The sequence below is a fragment of the Henningerozyma blattae genome, chromosome 10 (genome assembly GCF_000315915.1).
Source record: "Henningerozyma blattae CBS 6284 chromosome 10, complete genome".
Taxonomy (NCBI): Eukaryota; Fungi; Ascomycota; class Saccharomycetes; order Saccharomycetales; family Saccharomycetaceae; genus Henningerozyma; species Henningerozyma blattae.
Genome location: NC_020194.1, coordinates 290276 through 310310, shown reverse-complemented (window position 1 = coordinate 310310; position 20035 = coordinate 290276). Strand labels below are relative to the sequence as shown.

Here is a 20035-nt window from a genome sequence, read left to right as displayed (position 1 = left end):
CGCTATGGGCTACATCAGCTTTTTCGTGATCAACGCCGAGAATTTAACTTCCAGCAGTCTTCTCTAAGAACCTGAAAAATTATAACTACCTTCCAGTTATAACAAAACGTTTGTACATGTTACTCTGAGAGCTTATTTATTAAAGTTCCTTTTTCGGAGTATTGTTAAATTAAGAGTCTGCATATAAAGCTTAATATAGCCGTAATAGCTAAGGAGGGAATAGTATTCCTATCTGTTTTCTATTATTAAAATTGCTTTCGTCATTGGCGAAATAATATATTCATTGAGAAAGGCCAAAGATAAAGAATCAACTATAAACTCTTTAAACATGAAGACATTGCAAGAGATACAAGAGGAGGATGAAACGGAACTAGAGACTAATAACGATGCATTTCTATTAGAGGACTTTACAGCAGGTTCAATATCTATGTCGCCCGCACCTGACCCATTTGAAATCGAGTCAACAATTAATTTGCATGACGAAAATTGGGAGCTTTTGGAAAATTCTTCCCCTATAACAAAGTTTCTTAGAGATTATGGTAATGGACCAAGAGACCCTACTGACGATCCACCAGTTTTCCCAAAATATTTTAGTTGGACTACAAGACTTGAAAACTTCCCTAATGATGTTTATAAAAAAAGATTTCAAAATCCTAATCTTCGCTTGCTTTTACTCGTAATATATTGTTGTGTTTGGTTAAGTATATTCTTTAGTATTTTTGAGCCATATTTATTAGAGTTACCTTATTTTTATCCAAAAAACGGTGATGATAAGATACCGATTATATCATTAGGTTGTAATACACATTTGGATTGGCAAGGTTCAAATAATGAATGTGGTTTAAATGGTGAACTGTGTCGACCATTCGATAATACTGAATATATTATTAGATGTCCAGCTTTATGTGATAGAGGTGCTTGGGCTTATTCAGCTATTGCGGTGGGGAGTAGAAGAGTTAAATATACTGGTTATGAAATAGGTGGCGGTAAGATGGAAATGCCAAGTTCAGATGATACAAGTGATCTTCTATCTTACCCATATAGAGCAGATTCATTTATGTGTGGCTCTGCTGTTCATGCAGGTATTGTATCTCCATTTTTTGGTGGCTGCGCAAGAGTTTCTCTGGATGGTTTTAAAGATGGTTTCCCTTCAAGAGAAGGTAAATATAGAACAAAATTTTCAGTAGCGTTCAATTCTTATTTCCCTGCATCATTTTCTTTCAGAGCTTTCAAAGAAGGCGTTGCCTCTGGCTGTTATGATCCAAGATTTTTAATTGTATTCACTAATATCATATTGGGTTTACCTGTATTTTATCTTTCTGAGAGTCTATATGGTTATTGGATTACTGCCCTTAGTGGTTATTGGACTTTAGTTTTAGCTCTAGATCCACCACTAATCACGGATCCTCATGAATCAGTAACTGTGTATGAATTATTTAGTATAGGATTTCAACGGTTATTGCCGTTATGTTTTGTTGTATATGTTATGTGGAAATCTACAATAAGGCGTACTCTAGAAAATGGCTCTCCATGTGCAAAAGTTCTATTATGGTATCCAATGTTTTGGCTTGGTGTTATGAATAATGTTACCTTTGATCGTTTACCAGTTGATAGATTGACGGCCAATGATTTAAAAGAACAGCAAGGTGCTATAACTGCCGTTGGTTCTATTATTCTTACAATATTAATATGTGCCTTTATTCAAGTTTACTCATTATGGAAATCAGGAAGATTAAGAAAATATTTTAAAATCTATATCTCAGGCATATTTGTTATCGTTCTTTTGGCCTTGATTCCAGGTTTAACTTTAAGATTACACCATTATATTCTTGGTATCGTTTTAATTCCAGGATGTGCAACAAGGAATGCCTCGGCTTACCTATTTCAAGGTATTTTGTTTGGTTTGATAATGTCAGGCGTTTCTAGGTGGGATTTTGCAAGTATTGTTGAAACTGATTTTGCACTGTTAAGAGGGGAAGCAGGTGGCTTATTAGAGCCACCTTTCTTCTTAGATTACAATCAAAATACTCCAAATATCATATCGTGGAGCTTGGATTCAGATGATATTGTAAAAGATGATACTGGTACTATCGATGGATTTTCACTTTTGGTGAATGATATAGAAGTTTATGTTGGCAAAAACACAACCATTAATCTGGATACTTTGATGACTGAAAATTCTGAATTCGGTAGCTGGATTGATAAAGCATTGACAGAAAATAAAGATGCCAACACAACAAATATCGACTTATATTTAAGAATTGCACAATGTTCAATAAGAAATCCGCAACGTTATCGGGGTGATTATACAAATGCAGGTATTTTAGAATGGCCTGAAGGTATATGGCATAAACCTGAACCTGGTGTAACCTAACATCTTTTATATTCCTTTTCTCTTACCGTTATTTTATTACTTGTTTAGTAAGACATCAGTTTGATATAATCTTAATTACTAGCATTACTGTATATAGGATTGATCATTTCTCTTCATGCATCTTCTAAAACTTCGGATTTTAAATATATATATTATAAATACCAATTGAAGTCGTAGATTATGGCATTCAATAGAAATTTATGAACTTTTTTTGATAGATATTTATTATATTTCTTCTAATATATTAAATAAACAAGATTTAAGATTCAAGTTTTTCAGTCACGTGAAATATTTTTCATGGACAAATTGCGAAGTCTAGCAACTGTATTTAGTTGTTAATAGAATAGATCGTTAACCTTAAAGAGAATGGAACATAAAGATACACATAATGGCATATTCAACATACGATAGATTTAGTATATTAAATTGATTGATAGACAAAACGTTCGATATTCTATAAACAATGATGTTGTTTGGCCTAGGGAGATTGTTCTACGTTATTTTATTGCTAATTAATGCAGTTGCAGTTCTAAACGAAGAAAGATTTCTAAGAAGAAGTATGTGATTCACTATTTGTAACATTTCAACCAAATATATGCTATTAAAATATATTACTAACTTTTTATCTAAAATGCTATACATCTGTAACATTATCACGCTGTAAAATAGTCGGTTTGGGAAAAAGCTCAAATGATGGCCCTGTATTTGGTCAGACTGAAAACACTACAAAATCTAAGGTCATTCAATTAATTAGTGCGGTTCAAACACTACTAAGGAGTATGTATCAACCAGTTTTTTGAACAATTTACATTTTTCTATTGAATATTTTTTACTAACATAAATTCAACTATATTAATTATACTACACATGATTAAAACCTACCGTTTCAATCAATTTGATTATTTGGCATACTCTCTATTGTATCTAATAACTAAATTGTCTGAAGCTAATTTTGATTATGGTATAATTTTTTGATCTTTTATTATAGTACCTTTAATTGGTATCAATATTTTGGTCATTATTTATGAATTAGTCCTAGGCTAATTATTTCTCCTTAGGGTTATATTTTAACACGGATAAATCACGATTTTGGCTCTGAGGTTGGAAAAATACTATATGCTACGATTTTTGTATTTTTTTTACTTTGTTTTTAATTTTGCTTTTTCTCCCTTGATATTGTCAAATATTCAAATTTTTAGATATGTCTATGATTTTCCACCAATTATTATTGATTTCCATATAAACGCTCATCTATTTCTTACATACCACAGAACCGCCTCTATATTTAGACTATATTTCGAAAATGAATAGTTCATTCATCTTTCATTATATAAACTAGTAAGATTATAAAAACTATGTAGAATTTTGAGTTTCAATTACTATTAACTTCAGTCAAGTAACTCAATTGTGAAAAGGTTATCTATTTTTTTTGTGTTTGATTATATTGTTAGAATGTATATTATATTTATCAGATGTTCAGCTATTTTCAAGTTTTATTAATTTTTAAAAATTTAGATTCTGGTCAAAAATATAAAAAATACAAATAAAAAATATTATATACAGAATTCGGAAATCTAATTTAATAATAACTGAGTAAAAAAATTTTACGAATACAATATAACATATATCTATTTTTCTTTTCGTAAAGTTAATTATAATTGATAATACATAAATTATATCATCCTGTGATGAATTATTGACAGATTCTCTAACCACCAGGAAAATATTTAATCTTAAAGCTTACTTTAATAGCAACCGAGATATTTAAATTTCTATTGATAAATGCAATATTTTAGATTTACCAGTTACTTGGTAAAGTTTTTTTGAAACACTAATTTTTGGTATTTTTCTAGGTGTTTCTTTTTCAATAATACTTGTATCATTAACAGAAGGAGAACTATCATCAATGTATCCTTCCAAGTTAATTCTAGTTCTTTTCTTTTGATTCACTTCAATTGGATCCTGTGTTTCAGTATTATCTGTGATCTCTAAAGTATCAATACCGAATGTTCCACTTTGTAGTTGTTGTATACTTTGTCTACTTAATTCCAGAACTTCATCCAGCCATTTTTTGATCTGTTTCTTAGAATAAGGTATATCTGTTGTATAGCAATCTCTTGAATTTTCAGATCTTAAGGTAAAACGAATATCTGTTGTCTGTCCTTCCTTTAATTCCCCAAAGTTGGGAATAGCTATGCCTGGTATATCAATTGAAACGAAATTGGGTCTTAAGGCTTGGCTACCGGTCTGATCAGTATTTCCTTGAGCTGAGAGTGTATTATCTGAAAAAAATATAGTTATAGCAAAGGCAATTCTATTTTTAATTTCATCTGTTATGTCTTCCTTTCTGAACATGTATTCAGCAAAAGTCATAACTGAGGGTGGAAAACTTCTTTTCTTTGATAAAGTTCTATAGCATTTTCGTAAAGTCATCAAATCTTTAAATTCAGAGGATTTGCTTTCTAATTCTGGACCAAAGCAACACATAAAGCATGCTGGAACACGATTTTCTCTTATATTACCATAACAGAAACCATGGACTTTCTTCTTACAAATTTTGCAAATTTTTGTAGAGGTTACCTTAGCAGGCGAAGCAACCCCACATTCACATTCCGTATCTCTTTCTTGGTGTGCCACATATTGAGTAGGTTGTACACTTGTCTGTGAAGATTGCAATACATTTCCTAATATATTTCCTGTTTGTGATTGAGTATCATACCCATTTATGGTACCTCGTCTACTACCTGAAATTTGATCTGGTGATAAACAAAATCTTGAAATAGGCTCAATTACGTCACAATCTACTTCTGGATTAGTTAAATCCGACTCATTTGTAGAAAGAACTGTAATTTCCACTTGATGGCATTTTGTTTCTAATGAACCGACTGTAGACGATTTCGAGATCAAATTATTCGTTGGAATCTTAATTGTTGGTTTTTCTTCATAAGTAGCATCTTTAAAGTTTGAAGGTTGGTAAGATTGAGGTGTATTTGAATTGAATATCAAATGCATTGATATATACTTCTTTTGGGGCAAAGGTTCTAATGATTGAGTTAGAATAATAAATCTCCTCATCAATTGTTGAACCATTATTCTGGAATCCAATAGAGAAATTGACTCATTTGATGAGGTATCATTTTTGATACTCATCTTTATACCATTATCATTTTTACCATATTCAAAAGTAAAAATATAATTTTCGATCAATGAGCTTGGATTATTTTCATCTAAAAAGATACCAAAACTTAGCCCTTTCAAATATTTCAACTTTAACGATTTGAAGACACCTTTTTCCAACCAGTCTAATAAAATATCAGCTTCATTAGATTTCCCTCTTTTCAAAGTTTTTATTCTAATTGAGTTGGCATGAGATACATTATCTTTATTGTAATTTTTTTCTATCTTTTCAGGAACAAACCGTTGATCAGCAAAATTGTCATCCGGAAATAAACCACGAAGAAAAGTTAGACAACCAAATGACATAGTTAGCATTGTTTGAATCAATCGTTGAGACTGTTCTGTTGAAATATCAGTTGAATTACTCGTACTTTGCTTCTGAGCTACATTGGGATTTTTGATCTGCGTCTTAACATATTGGCTTGTTGACATTTTATAAAATTTCAAATGCTAGTATAGATTTTGATATTTTCCAAAAATAATTTGATTTTGACTCAATATTTTCTAAAGTTCAATAAAATTTAACATGAACAAAGATTGATTATCTAATGAATTTTAAACTAAGAATCAAGTCTGATAAATCTTACGATGCTGATCTCTTGGATCTTCTCCTTTTTAAAGTTTCGCGTTCCCTTAAAATATGTCCGAAATATAGAGGCGGGTAACCGAAATAACCGCTGGAATATTTTTTTAGCCGCTCAGACTATATATACAAAGAGTAATACAAAATCTGTAGTGAGAAAATCAATTCTTAATTGACATGAGTTCATTTTTGATTTGTAATGAGAATTGGAGCTTATCATGTGATCACAGATTGGAGGGCACTGGAGTTCTACCTTTACGCTTCAGGTAATGCAATAAGTTCAGGTGATCTTGACAACGGGCCCAATAGAGATCTTTACTTTATAAAGACTTTTCTTTTTTGTTGTTTATGAATTTTCATTAGTAATATAACGAAATTTCAGCTACGGTTCAAAATATACACCTTGCTTGCTAAAATAAACAAGCAGCTCAAGAGTAATAAGAAAGTAAATAAACAAAAAACTTCCAAAGCAGTTAAGTTATATCTTATATGTTGAAAAAAAATTTATAATGGAAATACCATAAGATAAAATAGGGATATTCAGCTTTAAATTGATAATAAAGTAAATATCTTCAACTGTTTTAAAACTTAAATCTTCCTTCTATGTTTCTAACAAATATATTTATATTCTGAGTCTCTAACCCTTTTTCTCTAGAAGTGTAATACCGAGTGTCTTTATTTGGAAAACCTTACCCCAAAGCTGTTTTGTTAAATGAACAATAAATAGATGCTATGGAGATGACAGATCTCTTGTGACCAAATTTAGAAAAAATGGAACACGAACGACAAACGTTCGGAGAACATTTCTTTAATAATCTCCATCCACTTATATGTAGCACCATTTATTAAGTTAGCTGTCTTCCATTTAATTACTAGTGTTTAGCTTTCTATCACTAACTAATAAAATTCAGGAGCTTTTTCTTTTAGTACCAATTTTCCTTCATGAAGATATCCAATCTAGAAACAATATATACAAAATGGGTATGAGAATTAGCTAAAAGGCAGACAATTTCCTCTCATAGTTTTCATAATTACTTTATAAAACTATAAGCCAATGATCAAAAACTCCGTAAAAAATTACACAGCCTCAAAACTGTTATGTTTACATCCAATTGGTCCAGCTTTCCCTTTTGGAAAAGACTAATCCTAAAGTTTCACTTATTCAATATTTACTTGCTCAAAATTAGACTATTATCTTTAAAAATTGATGAGCCCGGTTCGGTTATAATTTTGTAAGGTTTTCTATTCTTATTTTCAATTTTTCGTGTTGAGATTCTAAATGAGGAAAGTCGCACGCGAAAATAAACCTTATAGCCGTATAAAGTCGCGAATTAAATTTTTTCAAGATTCTGAAAAGTTAGCCGCGTTGTTGATATGAACCTTAATTAGGTCAGTTTTGACAGAAAAAAATATAAATCTTGGCAGCCATATGAGGAAATTAATTTAAAATTAACTCTTCTCCAGAGTACTAAATTTCTAATACTACGTTTGTTGGCTAAGTAATGACAACAATGAAACTTAGCAAGTTCTTTTTAGTAATTTAAAGGTTTCGGGGCTTCATTGGGAATATTAATTAGTTAGAGAAGCTGCTTTCCAAAAATAAAGTCGTGTTTTTAGGAAATAAAAAATTACGAAAAGGAGATATGTGTCAAGGGGAACTATCTCTTAAATAAGGATTCACCGATTTCCCATCTAATTTAATCATCAACAAACATTAAAAGTCGGTTCCAATATTACCCTATTTCAAATGAGCATATATTGAGGGGCACGAAAAAAAAAGACAGTACACACCTCATAGAAAGTAGTTCTGAGTAGGAAAGCTGGTAGGTATACTGTCAATAAATCAACAAAGTAATTTTGTTGCAAAAGGAATCTATCAATATTGTATATTTTTGTATCTCCGACCGTTATCTGGTTTGTTTATTTTCATTAGATAAACCATATAAATAGTTCTGAAATATTCGTCAATTCATACTAAAAAATGTCTCACTTTCTCCCCCATTATATTATAAATAAAACAGCCAAGGAAAAAGATATATAGTAATTCATCTCTCCTCCAGCCTCAGATAAAGTCATCCAAAAATGCAATACAAACACACGCTCGCTGCTGCTTCTTTAGCTACTGTCGCTATGGCTGCTTATGTACCATCTGAACCATGGTCTACATTGAGCCCAAACGCTACCTTTAGTGGCGCTATATCAAATTACAATGGTTCATTTGGTATTGCAGTCTTCCCATTAGCTACTTCCACCTCCTCTGCTGCTAAAGGAAAGAGAGATGCTATTTCTCAAATTGGTGATGGTCAAATTCAAGCCGCTACTACCACCACTGGTACTCCAATTAAAACTCCACCACCAGCCGCTCCACCAGCCCCAGCCCCAAAAACTGAAGTTACAACCAATACCGCTGTTGCTCCAAAGACTGTTGCTACCACTAACACTGCTGTTGAAGTTATGACTCAAGCTACCACTGTTACTAACGTTGCTGTCAAGACTGAAGCTACCACTACAACCAAAGTTGCAACAATTGCTACTACCAGCACTGCCGTTAATGTTATGACTGAAGCTACTACTGTCACTAATTTTGCTCAACAAACTACTGCTAAAACTTTCGCTAAGACCGTCACTTCAGTCACTGAAGAAACTTTTGCTACAACTTTCACTTCTGTTACTGCTGAAACCAAGACAATTACTCCACCAGCCCAAGCCCCACCAGCTCCAGCTGCTAATGGTTGTGAAGAAGGTGCTGCTGCAGTTTCTCAAATTACTGACGGTCAAGTTCAAGCTACTGTTGCTGTAACTAAACCAAAGGCTTGTACACCAACTACCAAACCAACTGTTGCTGCTGTTCCAAAGAGAACGGAAGCTGCTGTTTCTCAAATTGGTGATGGTCAAGTTCAAGCTACCACAAAGGCTGAAGCTCCAACTTTTGCTCCAACTACCACTTCTTCAGTTAAGACTGAAACTGCTGTATCACAAATTACTGATGGCCAAATACAAGCTACCAACAAGCCAGCTACTACTACCTCTAACGGTACCAAAAACACTGCTGCCCCAGCTGTTTCTGGTTCTAGCACTAAAGCCTCTGGCTCTTCAACTGCTTCTACCTCTGCTCCTCAAGCTTCTGATGATTCTTTCTTCCAAGCTACCGCCTGTAAAAACAATGGTACTTTAACAATGAATCTAAAGAATGGTATCTTAACCGATGAAAAGGGTAGAATTGGTTCTATTGTTGCTAACAGACAATTCCAATTTGATGGTCCACCACCACAAGCTGGTGCCATTTACGCTGCTGGTTGGTCTATCACACCACAAGGTAACTTGGCTTTAGGTGACAGCGATGTTTTCTACCAATGTTTATCTGGTAATTTCTACAATATTTATGATGAAAACCAAGGTGCTCAATGTCAAAAAGTATACTTACAAGCTGTTGAACTAACAAACTGTTAAGAAAAGTCATAGTATTTAACAGACATTTTGCATTCTTCAGTTTACGTATTGTTTATTTTTTCCTTTTCTATTATTAAACTCCTAATATCCTTATTTAAAAATCATATTTTTGATAATGCCTTTTTGTTTATATGAAAGACACAAACCGGGTTGTTGTCTTTAGCGAACTGTATCATATAGATTATTATTATTTTTTTATTTTTATTACCAGCCTATTATTTTTAACTACAATATAAAGTTTTTTTACTCTTCGTATTATTACTTATTTCAATTTTTTTTTATTCCTCAATAGTTATATGTTAATAAATAGCAATAAAAAGACTCGATACATACCGTATTTATCAAGTGTAAATAACAATCATATTGAGCTTTTTAGTGGTTTTAACGTTTCCGGGCTCTCTGATATCTATGTTTTAAAAACTATGTGTATAACTTAATAATAAGTTAGTGATTTTCTTCTTGAAATGCTCCCCTCATTTAGATCCTCTTGGTATAAGAGAATATGATAGAAACAACAAAACTAGAAAAATTATAAAAGTATTACCAAATATACGCCTCTAGTAAAAAAGTACTTCTAGAAATGATATCTGAATATATATATACGTACTGAAATACATACATGTTTAGCATCTCAATTGGTCAAAATAGTGACAATGCAGGACTGTTATCTATTCTAATAGTCTAAGATATACTAATCGTAATATAAAAATTATACTCTTAGTGTTTCTAGTACAAAATACTACTATTGAAGCGGTTAAGGTTGAATATTTAACACTAGCAGGAAAAATTTCCCTTTTAGATTAAGTAACGGCTTTCTTTTTTAATTGGGCGGTAAAAGGATGATCTGCAAAAATTATAAAAATAGGGAAATATATTTCTTCAGATAAACTATTTTTTCTAAAAGATACATAAAAAAGATAACACACAGGTACAACTTATTATATGTCAGAGATTATTTCAAAATTTACTTCCACCATGGAAGAATTCTGTGGTATGTATGTCACAACTTTATTAATATACATTTTTTTAATTAATATACTAACTTTTCCTATATAACCAATTAGTAATATTAAACTAATTTTTTAAAAACATATTAAAAAGAGGTTTCGAGATGGATTAATCAATGTATTTCAAATTCAAAACCACTGGAAATAACAGACCTTACTATGATTAATAATAAAATTGACGCACTATATTTGATTGCAGAAAATTATGATAAATCGTTTAGAACAAATATAGTGAATTTTCCTTCAGATTTAATATTAAGGGTTGAAAACAATGCCTCAATCTTATGGAATTCAATTGCAATTGCTTTAAAAGTTGAAAATAATCAAGAGAATTTAAAGACATTCGTTCGATGCGATTTATTCGCAACAATCCTATTATCAATTCATGAGGCTATTGATACAGGAATCACAAAAAAATTAAGGGTATTTAAGTGCTATATTATAATTCTAAAACAAATTACGAAGTTTAGTAATAGTGACGCTTGGTTACAGCTATTAAAAGAAACTACTTTTCTTTTAGAAAAATGGTTTCAAATTATTGAAAACGCATTTTCTAATACTTCTGAAACTCCATTCACAGAAGGTGAAACCTTAGAATTCAAACAATTAAAATTCGAATATTTTCTTCTAAATATGCAATTAACTATAAGAAATGGAAACTTTGAAACAGCGAAGCTCTACGAATCACAAACCGACATACCAAATAACATAGATAAGTTGGATCCGCCATTGTTATTAGAGTTATGCCAAATAATATACAATTCAACAGTTGATTTAAAAGAGTTAAAATCAGTAAAGTGTACTAAACCAGGACATATCACCCAGCAATTTACAGATTCTGACCATTTAGAAGTCATAAAATTTATAATTTATTTTCTCAAAAAAGCTTTAGAATATCTATCTCTTGATGTTAAAGGATTAAAAGGTAACCTAGAATACAGTAACATAAGATATAATATCTTATTATTCCTAACTGATTCATTTATTAATTTTTATGAGCAATTAGATAGTAATATTGAGGATTGTCAATTTTATTTAAATATGCTACAGAATGAATATCCCAAAAATACAGAGCCATTTCAGCTTGCTATTAAACTTTGCAAAAAAAAGGTTTCTCAAAATCAAGAAGTAAACATAAAAGAAATATTAATGGGACTAATAACCTCTGTAGATATTTACATTCATTTAGACACAATTTTAGGGTGTATAAGTGATTTTGCTGAATTATCTACAAGTGATGCTGTAATAATTCTAGATTACTTATTAAATAATAAGGTAGATTTTGATTCCAATAGTGATATTGCAGAAAAAATTATTCTTTCTCGTTATTACTTAACAGTCCAATCCAAAACTCTCACAATTCAGGAAATAATATCAAGCATTATAAAATTTTCAGAACTAATCAAACGTTTAATTGTTCATAACTTTTCTAAACATATAGCTGCTAGCATAATAACATTATTATGGAATGCAGGGAAGAAATTTGAGAAGGAAGAAATGTTTAATGAATCTGTTGAATTTTATAAATTATGTTTAATTCCACTCATTTCAGAAAAATATAATGATAAGATTAAATTAAAACGTGCTTTACTTTCAGCATATATTAAAAGCAATGACTATAAAATGGCACATAATTTATTTAATGAGTTCTCTAACGAAGAGCAAATGAATCCTTTAAATCAATTTTATATGCTAAGATTAACATTTTTGGAAAAAAATATTGATGACACTCTTAAACATTTAAAACTCATAGCAGACTCCAATTTTGATAAAACTATTGATATTTTGCTTCTAGCTGTGGTAGAAATTAAATCAAATTCTCAATTATTACTAGAAGGTGTGAATTTATTGTTTCAAATTTTAGATGATAAGCAATTAAATGACAAAAAACTATCTGAATATTCTATTCCTACTCTGGCAGTGATTCGGTATTCGATACAACTTATATTGAAGACACATGACGAATTAGATCTAAAAGATTTCTTGAAGAAGTATTCATCAACAATTTTAAGTCTTTTAGAAAAAGGATTTGAATTTGCTAATAGAATCTGTATAATTAAAAAAATACCAAAAATTAATGTCGAAAACAATGCAACTTTAGAGACAGTTTCTGTAAGTGATATCGAATGGTTTTCTTCTACATCGTATAATATTTCCGTTAAGGGATTAACTGAACCTCTTTGTGCACAACCTTTTGTTAAGCTATCCAAAAAATTTTTTAGTTTAGTTCCAACAAATGAATTTTCTTTTCCTAAAAGCTTCCATTATTGGTTTTGGAAGACTAGGACAGATATTTTAGAAATAGTAATAGAAAAAGATCTAATAGATATGGAAAATATTGCTGCTTGGAAATCCTTATACCAGAAATCTGATTTTTTACTACAAAATGTTATAGAGAAGAAAAATTCAACTGAATTTATTGAAGAAAATACAGACTTAGAGAAGAATCAGATAAAAGAGTGTATAAATGACGCCACAAAAGTTAATATTGAAATTCTAATATATCTTAAGGAAAAGTTGAAGATTAACGCACTATTAGAACACAACGAAATATCAAGCAATTTTGAAATTTATTCGTACATTGAGTCCCTATTGCTTTCAAAGAATTTCAAGTCTGAAATCTTAGGCTGCGATATTTTGTTAAAACTTTTCCAAAAAAATGTTTTCAATACAGAGGTAAATTGCGTTACTCTTTGCTTTTGGCTTAGAGTTTTGCTGGAATGGTCAATAAGAAATAACTATAGTATACCTATTGATATTATAAGATGTATACAAACAAGGATTAAAAATAACACAACTTCTTCAGCTGAGGATATAAATTATATATCAGAAGAACTCGAAGTAATAGTAACTTTGTGTTGGAATAAAGGAATTAATTTTATAATTGAAGAACAAAAGTCATTGGGTACTGATTGGTGCTTAAGTGCTAAAGATTGTGCTTACCTTGTGACTGATAATTTGGGTAAGCATTTTGAAGACTTGTGGAAATCCTTAAATGATTCTGCAAAAATCAATGATTAATAATTAGTTTTTTCTTTAAAGTATATATATTTATGGCATTTACCAAGATAATTGAAATCTTAAATCTAGTTATTAAAATATATTAAATTTAGATAAATTTTAAATGAATAAATATGAAAAGTTTTATTAGATGCTATGTTACATGCCGATTATTTTAAAATATTATAAAAATCTATTATTCTTTAATGAATGATATATCTTCCAGATAATATACCAAGCATTTCCTGACGTACTATTTTTTTTCAGCTAAATCTACTCAATGCTTCGTCCATTAAATCTTTAGGTTCTTCTACGATCTCACCACGCTCGAGTTGCTGCTTTCTCTTAAGATCCTCATTTTCTTTTTCAAGTTGCTTTTGAATTCTGAGCTTTCTCTCATCAATAACATTTTGATTCTTCTTACGTAAGAAATTCTGGAGACCAGTTTTACCTTTACTGCTTGCATTGCTATTTAGACTATCTTTTTCATTTTTCGATTGATTTGAAGAATCTGTCGTTATTTGAGCCAAATCCTTTGCGGTTAGTCTGACACTAGAAGAACGCTTATCTACAACACCCAATTGGTTTGGATCCAGCATAATAGAATCTGCAGGCAATTTGTTTAGTAAAGTTCTAACTTCTTGATCTTGTCTTTGTTTACTAGATTCATAAGGATTAATTTCTAAAGCATCGAAATTAGCCTCACCAGAACCAGGAATAATCAAGTTTGTAACCCCATCCTGATGACCAATACCTAACAAATCTTCAAATGGCACAAATTGCATATTTTCTATTTTGTTACCAGCTAACAAATTAGACATATATGGTGTATTTCTAGTTTTATCACCACCCATAGAACCAAAACAAGGCTTAGCATTTTCATCAGATTTCAAACAGTCTTTCCAAATTGTCAAGTGAGGACCTCTAGAAACTGCCAACAAACCAGTATCAGAAATAGTTACATTAGAAGCAGGAGTAGGTAAAGCCCTAGTTGTGTGCAACTCTTTAAAGTTTCTGATATCCCAAATCTTTAATGATTTGTCAGAACCAGTAGTTGCCATATAATAACCGCTTCTATCAACTGCAATACTTGTAATTGGACCTCTGGCAGAGAGTAATTTTACTAATGGCTCAGACATTGTAGGTGACCATAAAGTAACTGTACCGTTACTATGGCCTAGATGCATAACAGCATTCCATGGATTCTGAGTCATTGCCGTAGTTGGTCCTAATTTAGTTCTCAGTTCTGATACCAATTCACCAGTTGACACATCTTGATACTTTAACCAACCAGTTTCACCAGCGCTGGCCATTAAGTAATGATATGGCAAAAATTGTAAATGCCTAGCTTCGATATGATGCTTCAAACGATGTAATTCAATACCTTCATGATCGTATATAAAAACATATTTTTTTTGTGCCAGTGCAAAGTATTGTTCATTCTGTAAATAGGTGGCTGCAAAGCATGATTCATTTAAATTTAATTCGGCACGTAATGCACCTTTTCTCCAATCCATAGAAGCAACATGACCTTTATGTCCTGATATTAATAAATGAGTACCATTTTTAGAATAATTTATATAATAGGGACCAAATTCTTTCAACGATAAATCTAAAGCTTTATTTACTGTGGATTCATCAACGCTATCTTTAATTTCAGATTGTTTAACTTTAAAAGTCTTTTCCATTTCGCCTTCCGCTTCTAAATAACCTGCTGATTCAGGCAACAGATATTCTGTTGAAGCTGCAGAAGTGACTGAATCAATATATTGTTCATCCATCTTCTTCATGTTAGCACGTAACCTTTTATCCTTTGCCTTACGATATTTTTTTGAAGCATTTTTGTTAAAATTTCTCTCATATTTGCCTTGATTAGGTCTAGGCCTGGAAGCTTTACCAGCCTGGGTCTTCTTAGCCTCTGTAGAAACCATATTGTCACGTAAAACACTTAATTTATCTCAAATTTATAATTAAAAGTATAACCTTGCCATCTCTAAATCTTTTATAAGATTAATTTATATATAATATATATAACTATGTAAACCAAAATTTTGAAGAATTTAGCGATGCCCATCACGAAAAATTTAACAAATTTAGCATTATACACGTGACACACATAAATAAGTAATAATGCCAAAAATATTAAAAAGACTAATATTGTAAATAATATGATGAATTAAAGCTAATTGTATGAATAGTTACTTTTACTCCCAGTAATATGGAATAGACTATAGAAGCAGACTTCAGTAAAGATAATAAAACACACAGTAATTGCAAAAATGAGTGAAAAATTTGGAATCAAATATTCGTATATATAAAAGACAATGAATGATGGCGATATTTAAAATATATATGCTAAACCTAGAATGACTAACATGAAACATAGATCACCTAAGAACATATACAAGACATCCCAATATTGTAAACCTAAACCAACCAAACTCCTAATATTTGCAATTGGAAATTTATCTGCAGGGATGAATGATAAAACCTTTAGTATCATGCTATTATTTTGTAGAGTATCAACTTTGTTAGCTTTTTCAATACTCATTAATTGTTGATAATATATAGATGTTGCAACAATCTCAAAGGTGATAAAAACAGTGAAAAAATTAGATTTAGAAGTAATAAATTGCAAACTTTCTGGAATTGGAATAATGGAGGATGATTCTTCAGTCCTAGTAATTAAATAGGCCAATGGAAGCAAAAAGAAAATCCATTTTATTAATATTGACCAAACCTTTAGTCTGTCAACTAAATAATTATGATACTTTAAGATATCTTGATCGACAGAAGTTGACATTTGAAAATTTGATAAGTCTGGTAAGCCAGGTTCGTTTGGAACGCCACTAACACCAGACATGGACCCTAAAAGCGAAAATAGGTCTGGAGTAGAGTTGACACTATCTGGATTATTAGTAGCCAATTGCTTAAAGATTTCTACGCTAGGATTATCTACTTTGCCTTGTTGTGATGGGTTTGATATATCTTCAATAACGGCGGGTTTTTCTTTGGCCACTTCTGCTGTTCTTGATAATGATGCTGATGCACCATTGCCTGAATGCAATTCACTAGTAGCTTCTTTGACATTTGTACCAATTGGAGATTCAGTTGTCATAAGGCTACCGGCTTGGCCAGTTATTTTTTCTAATCTGGATTTGGCTCCACCCGAGGCAAATTTCTTTTGTCTTCTTTCTCTCAAAATTCTTCTTTTTTCAGCTTCAGATATTTCAGTCATCTTATATGTAATGCAATGATTATATGAGTGCTTTTTATATATTTTAGCAGCTATCTTAATTCTTAACTTTTTATTTCAGAACATTCTGTCTTATTTTTTTTGCATTTTATTAATTTACTTAGAACTATTAATTTCGCGACATTCTTCGGGTCGAAATGTTTTGAAAAATGATCCAGTGAAATAACAGCTAATAGTATATATTAAATAGTAATCTTAACCAAAACATTCATAATATATAAAATTTACATCGCAAAATGTTAACTAAAAAGGAGAGAAGAGATAAAAGAAACACGAAACAGTGCTTTTATATTAGTAAAAAAACAAGTCTATATAATTAAATACATATAAGAGCTAATTTTTTTAAGATTATATATTAAGAAGTCATAATGAAAAAAATGGGTTAAGCATACCAGAAATTAAAATAAGAAAAAACGATTAAAATATTCTAGCCGTCTAGATTAAAGCATTATCGTTTCTTTTTTCTTCTAGTAAGTTTTTCATTTGTTTCAAGACAACATCTACATTCACAGTGGCGTTCTTACCTTGTTGTTCCATAATGTCTCTGTTTCTAATGTTAACCGAGTTTTCATTCATTTCTTGTTCACCAACAATGAAGATGAAATTATATTTCAACATTTGACCGTTTCTAACCTTCTTTTGTAAAGTGTTACCAGTCAAATCGACATCAGCGTAAAAGCCTGCATTATGGAATTTATCACGGATTTCTTGGGCATATGATTGATATTTAACACCGACTGGTACGACAAGAATTTGTCTTGGAGATAACCAGAATGGCCATTTACCAGCAAAATGTTCAGTTAAGATAGCAGTCATTCTTTCTACAGAACCTAAGATAGCACGATGAATCATAACTGGTCTTTCATAGGCTTCTTCACTCTTGTTGTCTTGAGCTTTGAATTCCAATTCAAATCTGTTTGGTAATTGGAAATCTAATTGGATAGTAGCACATTGATGCCATCTTCTTAAAGCATCAGAAATCATAATATCGATCTTTGGACCATAGAAAGCACCATCACCTTCATTAATTTCCCATTTACCACCCCAAGATTTCAGAGCAGAAGCTAACTTAGTTTCAGCAGCATTCCAGGTTTCCAATTCACCAACATATTTTTCTGGTCTAGTAGATAATTCCATCTTAAATTCGAAACCAAATACACCATAAATGTATTGTAAGAAATCGAAAATGTTTTCAATTTCAGTTTCAATTTGGTCTTGTCTACAGAAGATATGAGCATCATCTTGTTGGAATCTTCTAACACGAGTCAAACCAGACAAGGCACCAGAAAATTCGTTTCTGTGAATAACACCGAAATCAGCGACTCTCCAAGGTAATTCTCTGTAAGAACGTTCTCTAGCTTTAAACATCAAACAATGACCTGGACAGTTCATTGGCTTCAAACCATAAGTTTCTTTTTCAACTTCGAAGCTGAACATGTTTTCCTTGTAATTAGCCCAGTGACCAGAGGTTTCCCATAATTTAGAGTTATACATGTTTGGAGTGATGACTTCTTCGTAACCTCTCTTACGGTATTCAGTTCTCATCAAAGAAGTTAAAGTTTGATAAATTCTAGTACCATGTGGTAACCAGAAACAAGAACCTGGAGACATTTCATTAAATAAGAATAATTCTTGTTCTTTACCAATTCTTCTATGATCTCTAGCAGCAGCTTCAGCTAAGAATTTTAAGTGAGCATCCATTAATTTCTTATCTGGGAAAGAAACACCATAGACTCTTTGTAAAGAATCATTATCGGAATCACCTAAGAAATAACAGGCAGAAGCCTTCAATAATTTGAAAGCCTTAATACGGCCAGTGTGAGGAATATGTGGGCCAACACATAAATCGATTAATTTACCACATCTATAGACAGTAGTTTCACCACCATCTGGAATCTTTGTTTGAACTAAATAAGTCTTATACTTGGAGTAATGGAACATCTTTAATAAATCTTCTTTAGACATAACTAATCTTTCGAATTTTTGCTTTTGCTTGATGCAGTCTTTGGCGACACCTTCCAAATTTGGGAAATCTGCTTGGGAGACAGTTCTTTCTTCAACATTTGGATCTTTTTCCTTTAAAGAATCTCTTGTAGCAAATTCGTAAAAGAAACCATCATCGGTTGGTGGACCTAAACAAATATGAGCACCTAAGTTACATTCACAAGCTTCACCCAGAACATGGGCAGATGAATGCCAGAAAACTTTTTTACCTTCTTCATCGTCAAAATCAAGCAATTGCAATTTGATTTCTTCGTTAGAAATTGAGCTTTCAAAAGGTCTATCTAAATCCCATAATTTACCATTGACTTTGGCAATACATAATCTGTCAGCTAAAGAAACTGCAATACCCTTGGCAATGTCCATAGGAGTAGTTTCATAAGCAATACCTTCCTTGATGGAACCATCTTTTAAGACAATCTTAATTGGAACATGTTCCAATTTAGAAATTTTTTCATTGTATTCAGAATATAATTTTTCAAATAATTGAATTCTTTCATCAATGAATTCTGGTTCTGGTGATAAATATAAGTTGGCATTTTTACCACCTTTCTTCTTATTGTCCTTCTTGGCATTTGATTTGTTTGCCTTATCTTGAACATTCATATTCTTAACACCTTCAGCAACAGCAGCTGCAGCGCTGGATTCTGGAGCAGACATTTTCGTTTGGAATCAATGCTCTATGTAGAAATCACTAATTCTAAACTTAACAACTTGTGACAAATTTTACAATAGTGTATATATATAATTGTTTACTATAAAGAAAGACAGTCAAGTTAGGATGAGTGTGTCCAAGGAAACTTACCATTTCGTTCCACGTTTGATGGAATTAGAGTATACAATCAAGAAACCTTGACAACTAATTAGAATTAATCAAACTGATGCAAAAAAAGTTTCACGCTAGGCTTTATTGACAAATTTTTACTGAAATTTTCAATGTCTGCAAATAATGGCGACGTGTACAAAGTTGGAAAAGAGTCACCGAAAACGACACCTTATATCCGCGGAATTTGTGCGCTCCATAATATGCGGCGCTACCATATGAAAAGAAATGAAAATTCGATGGAAATTTGTAATTAGTACTAAAATACACATGTTTTAAAATAACAATATATATATACACATACATACATATATTTAGGTTATCTATTCTTAAAAGAAAAGAAAAGAAAAGAAAAAGAAAATAA

The 20035-nt window shown here is 31.3% G+C and overlaps 8 protein-coding genes across 8 annotated transcripts; 4 read left to right on the top strand and 4 right to left on the bottom strand.

Annotated features, from left to right (window-relative positions):
• Positions 1–328: 328 nt before the first annotated feature.
• On the top strand, positions 329–2374 carry TBLA0J01340 (uncharacterized protein; the record flags this gene model as incomplete). The annotated part of the gene is made up of 1 exon (XM_004182601.1): positions 329–2374. The coding sequence occupies one exon, from the start codon at positions 329–331 to the stop codon at positions 2372–2374; it is 2046 nt and encodes a 681-aa protein (XP_004182649.1).
• Positions 2375–2840: 466 nt separating this feature from the next.
• Positions 2841–3418, top strand: YOS1 (Yos1p; the record flags this gene model as incomplete). Its single annotated transcript, XM_004182600.1, has 3 exons — positions 2841–2931; positions 3044–3151; positions 3363–3418. 3 exons carry the CDS (start codon positions 2841–2843, stop codon positions 3416–3418), a joined length of 255 nt encoding a protein of 84 aa, XP_004182648.1.
• A 720-nt stretch (positions 3419–4138) lies between these two features.
• Positions 4139–5983, bottom strand: HOP1 (Hop1p; the record flags this gene model as incomplete). The annotated part of the gene is made up of 1 exon (XM_004182599.1): positions 4139–5983. The coding sequence occupies one exon, from the start codon at positions 5981–5983 to the stop codon at positions 4139–4141; it is 1845 nt and encodes a 614-aa protein (XP_004182647.1).
• A 2233-nt stretch (positions 5984–8216) lies between these two features.
• Positions 8217–9584, top strand: TBLA0J01310 (uncharacterized protein; the record flags this gene model as incomplete). Its single annotated transcript, XM_004182598.1, has 1 exon — positions 8217–9584. One exon carries the CDS (start codon positions 8217–8219, stop codon positions 9582–9584), a length of 1368 nt encoding a protein of 455 aa, XP_004182646.1.
• A 942-nt stretch (positions 9585–10526) lies between these two features.
• SPO22 (Spo22p) lies at positions 10527–13612 on the top strand (the record flags this gene model as incomplete). The annotated part of the gene is made up of 2 exons (XM_004182597.1): positions 10527–10575; positions 10686–13612. 2 exons carry the CDS (start codon positions 10527–10529, stop codon positions 13610–13612), a joined length of 2976 nt encoding a protein of 991 aa, XP_004182645.1.
• Positions 13613–13854: 242 nt separating this feature from the next.
• UTP7 (Utp7p) lies at positions 13855–15522 on the bottom strand (the record flags this gene model as incomplete). Its single annotated transcript, XM_004182596.1, has 1 exon — positions 13855–15522. One exon carries the CDS (start codon positions 15520–15522, stop codon positions 13855–13857), a length of 1668 nt encoding a protein of 555 aa, XP_004182644.1.
• Positions 15523–15932: 410 nt separating this feature from the next.
• Positions 15933–16829, bottom strand: GET2 (GET complex subunit GET2; the record flags this gene model as incomplete). The annotated part of the gene is made up of 1 exon (XM_004182595.1): positions 15933–16829. The coding sequence occupies one exon, from the start codon at positions 16827–16829 to the stop codon at positions 15933–15935; it is 897 nt and encodes a 298-aa protein (XP_004182643.1).
• Positions 16830–17282: 453 nt separating this feature from the next.
• Positions 17283–19508, bottom strand: THS1 (threonine--tRNA ligase THS1; the record flags this gene model as incomplete). The annotated part of the gene is made up of 1 exon (XM_004182594.1): positions 17283–19508. One exon carries the CDS (start codon positions 19506–19508, stop codon positions 17283–17285), a length of 2226 nt encoding a protein of 741 aa, XP_004182642.1.
• Between the last annotated feature and the right edge of the window lie 527 nt (positions 19509–20035).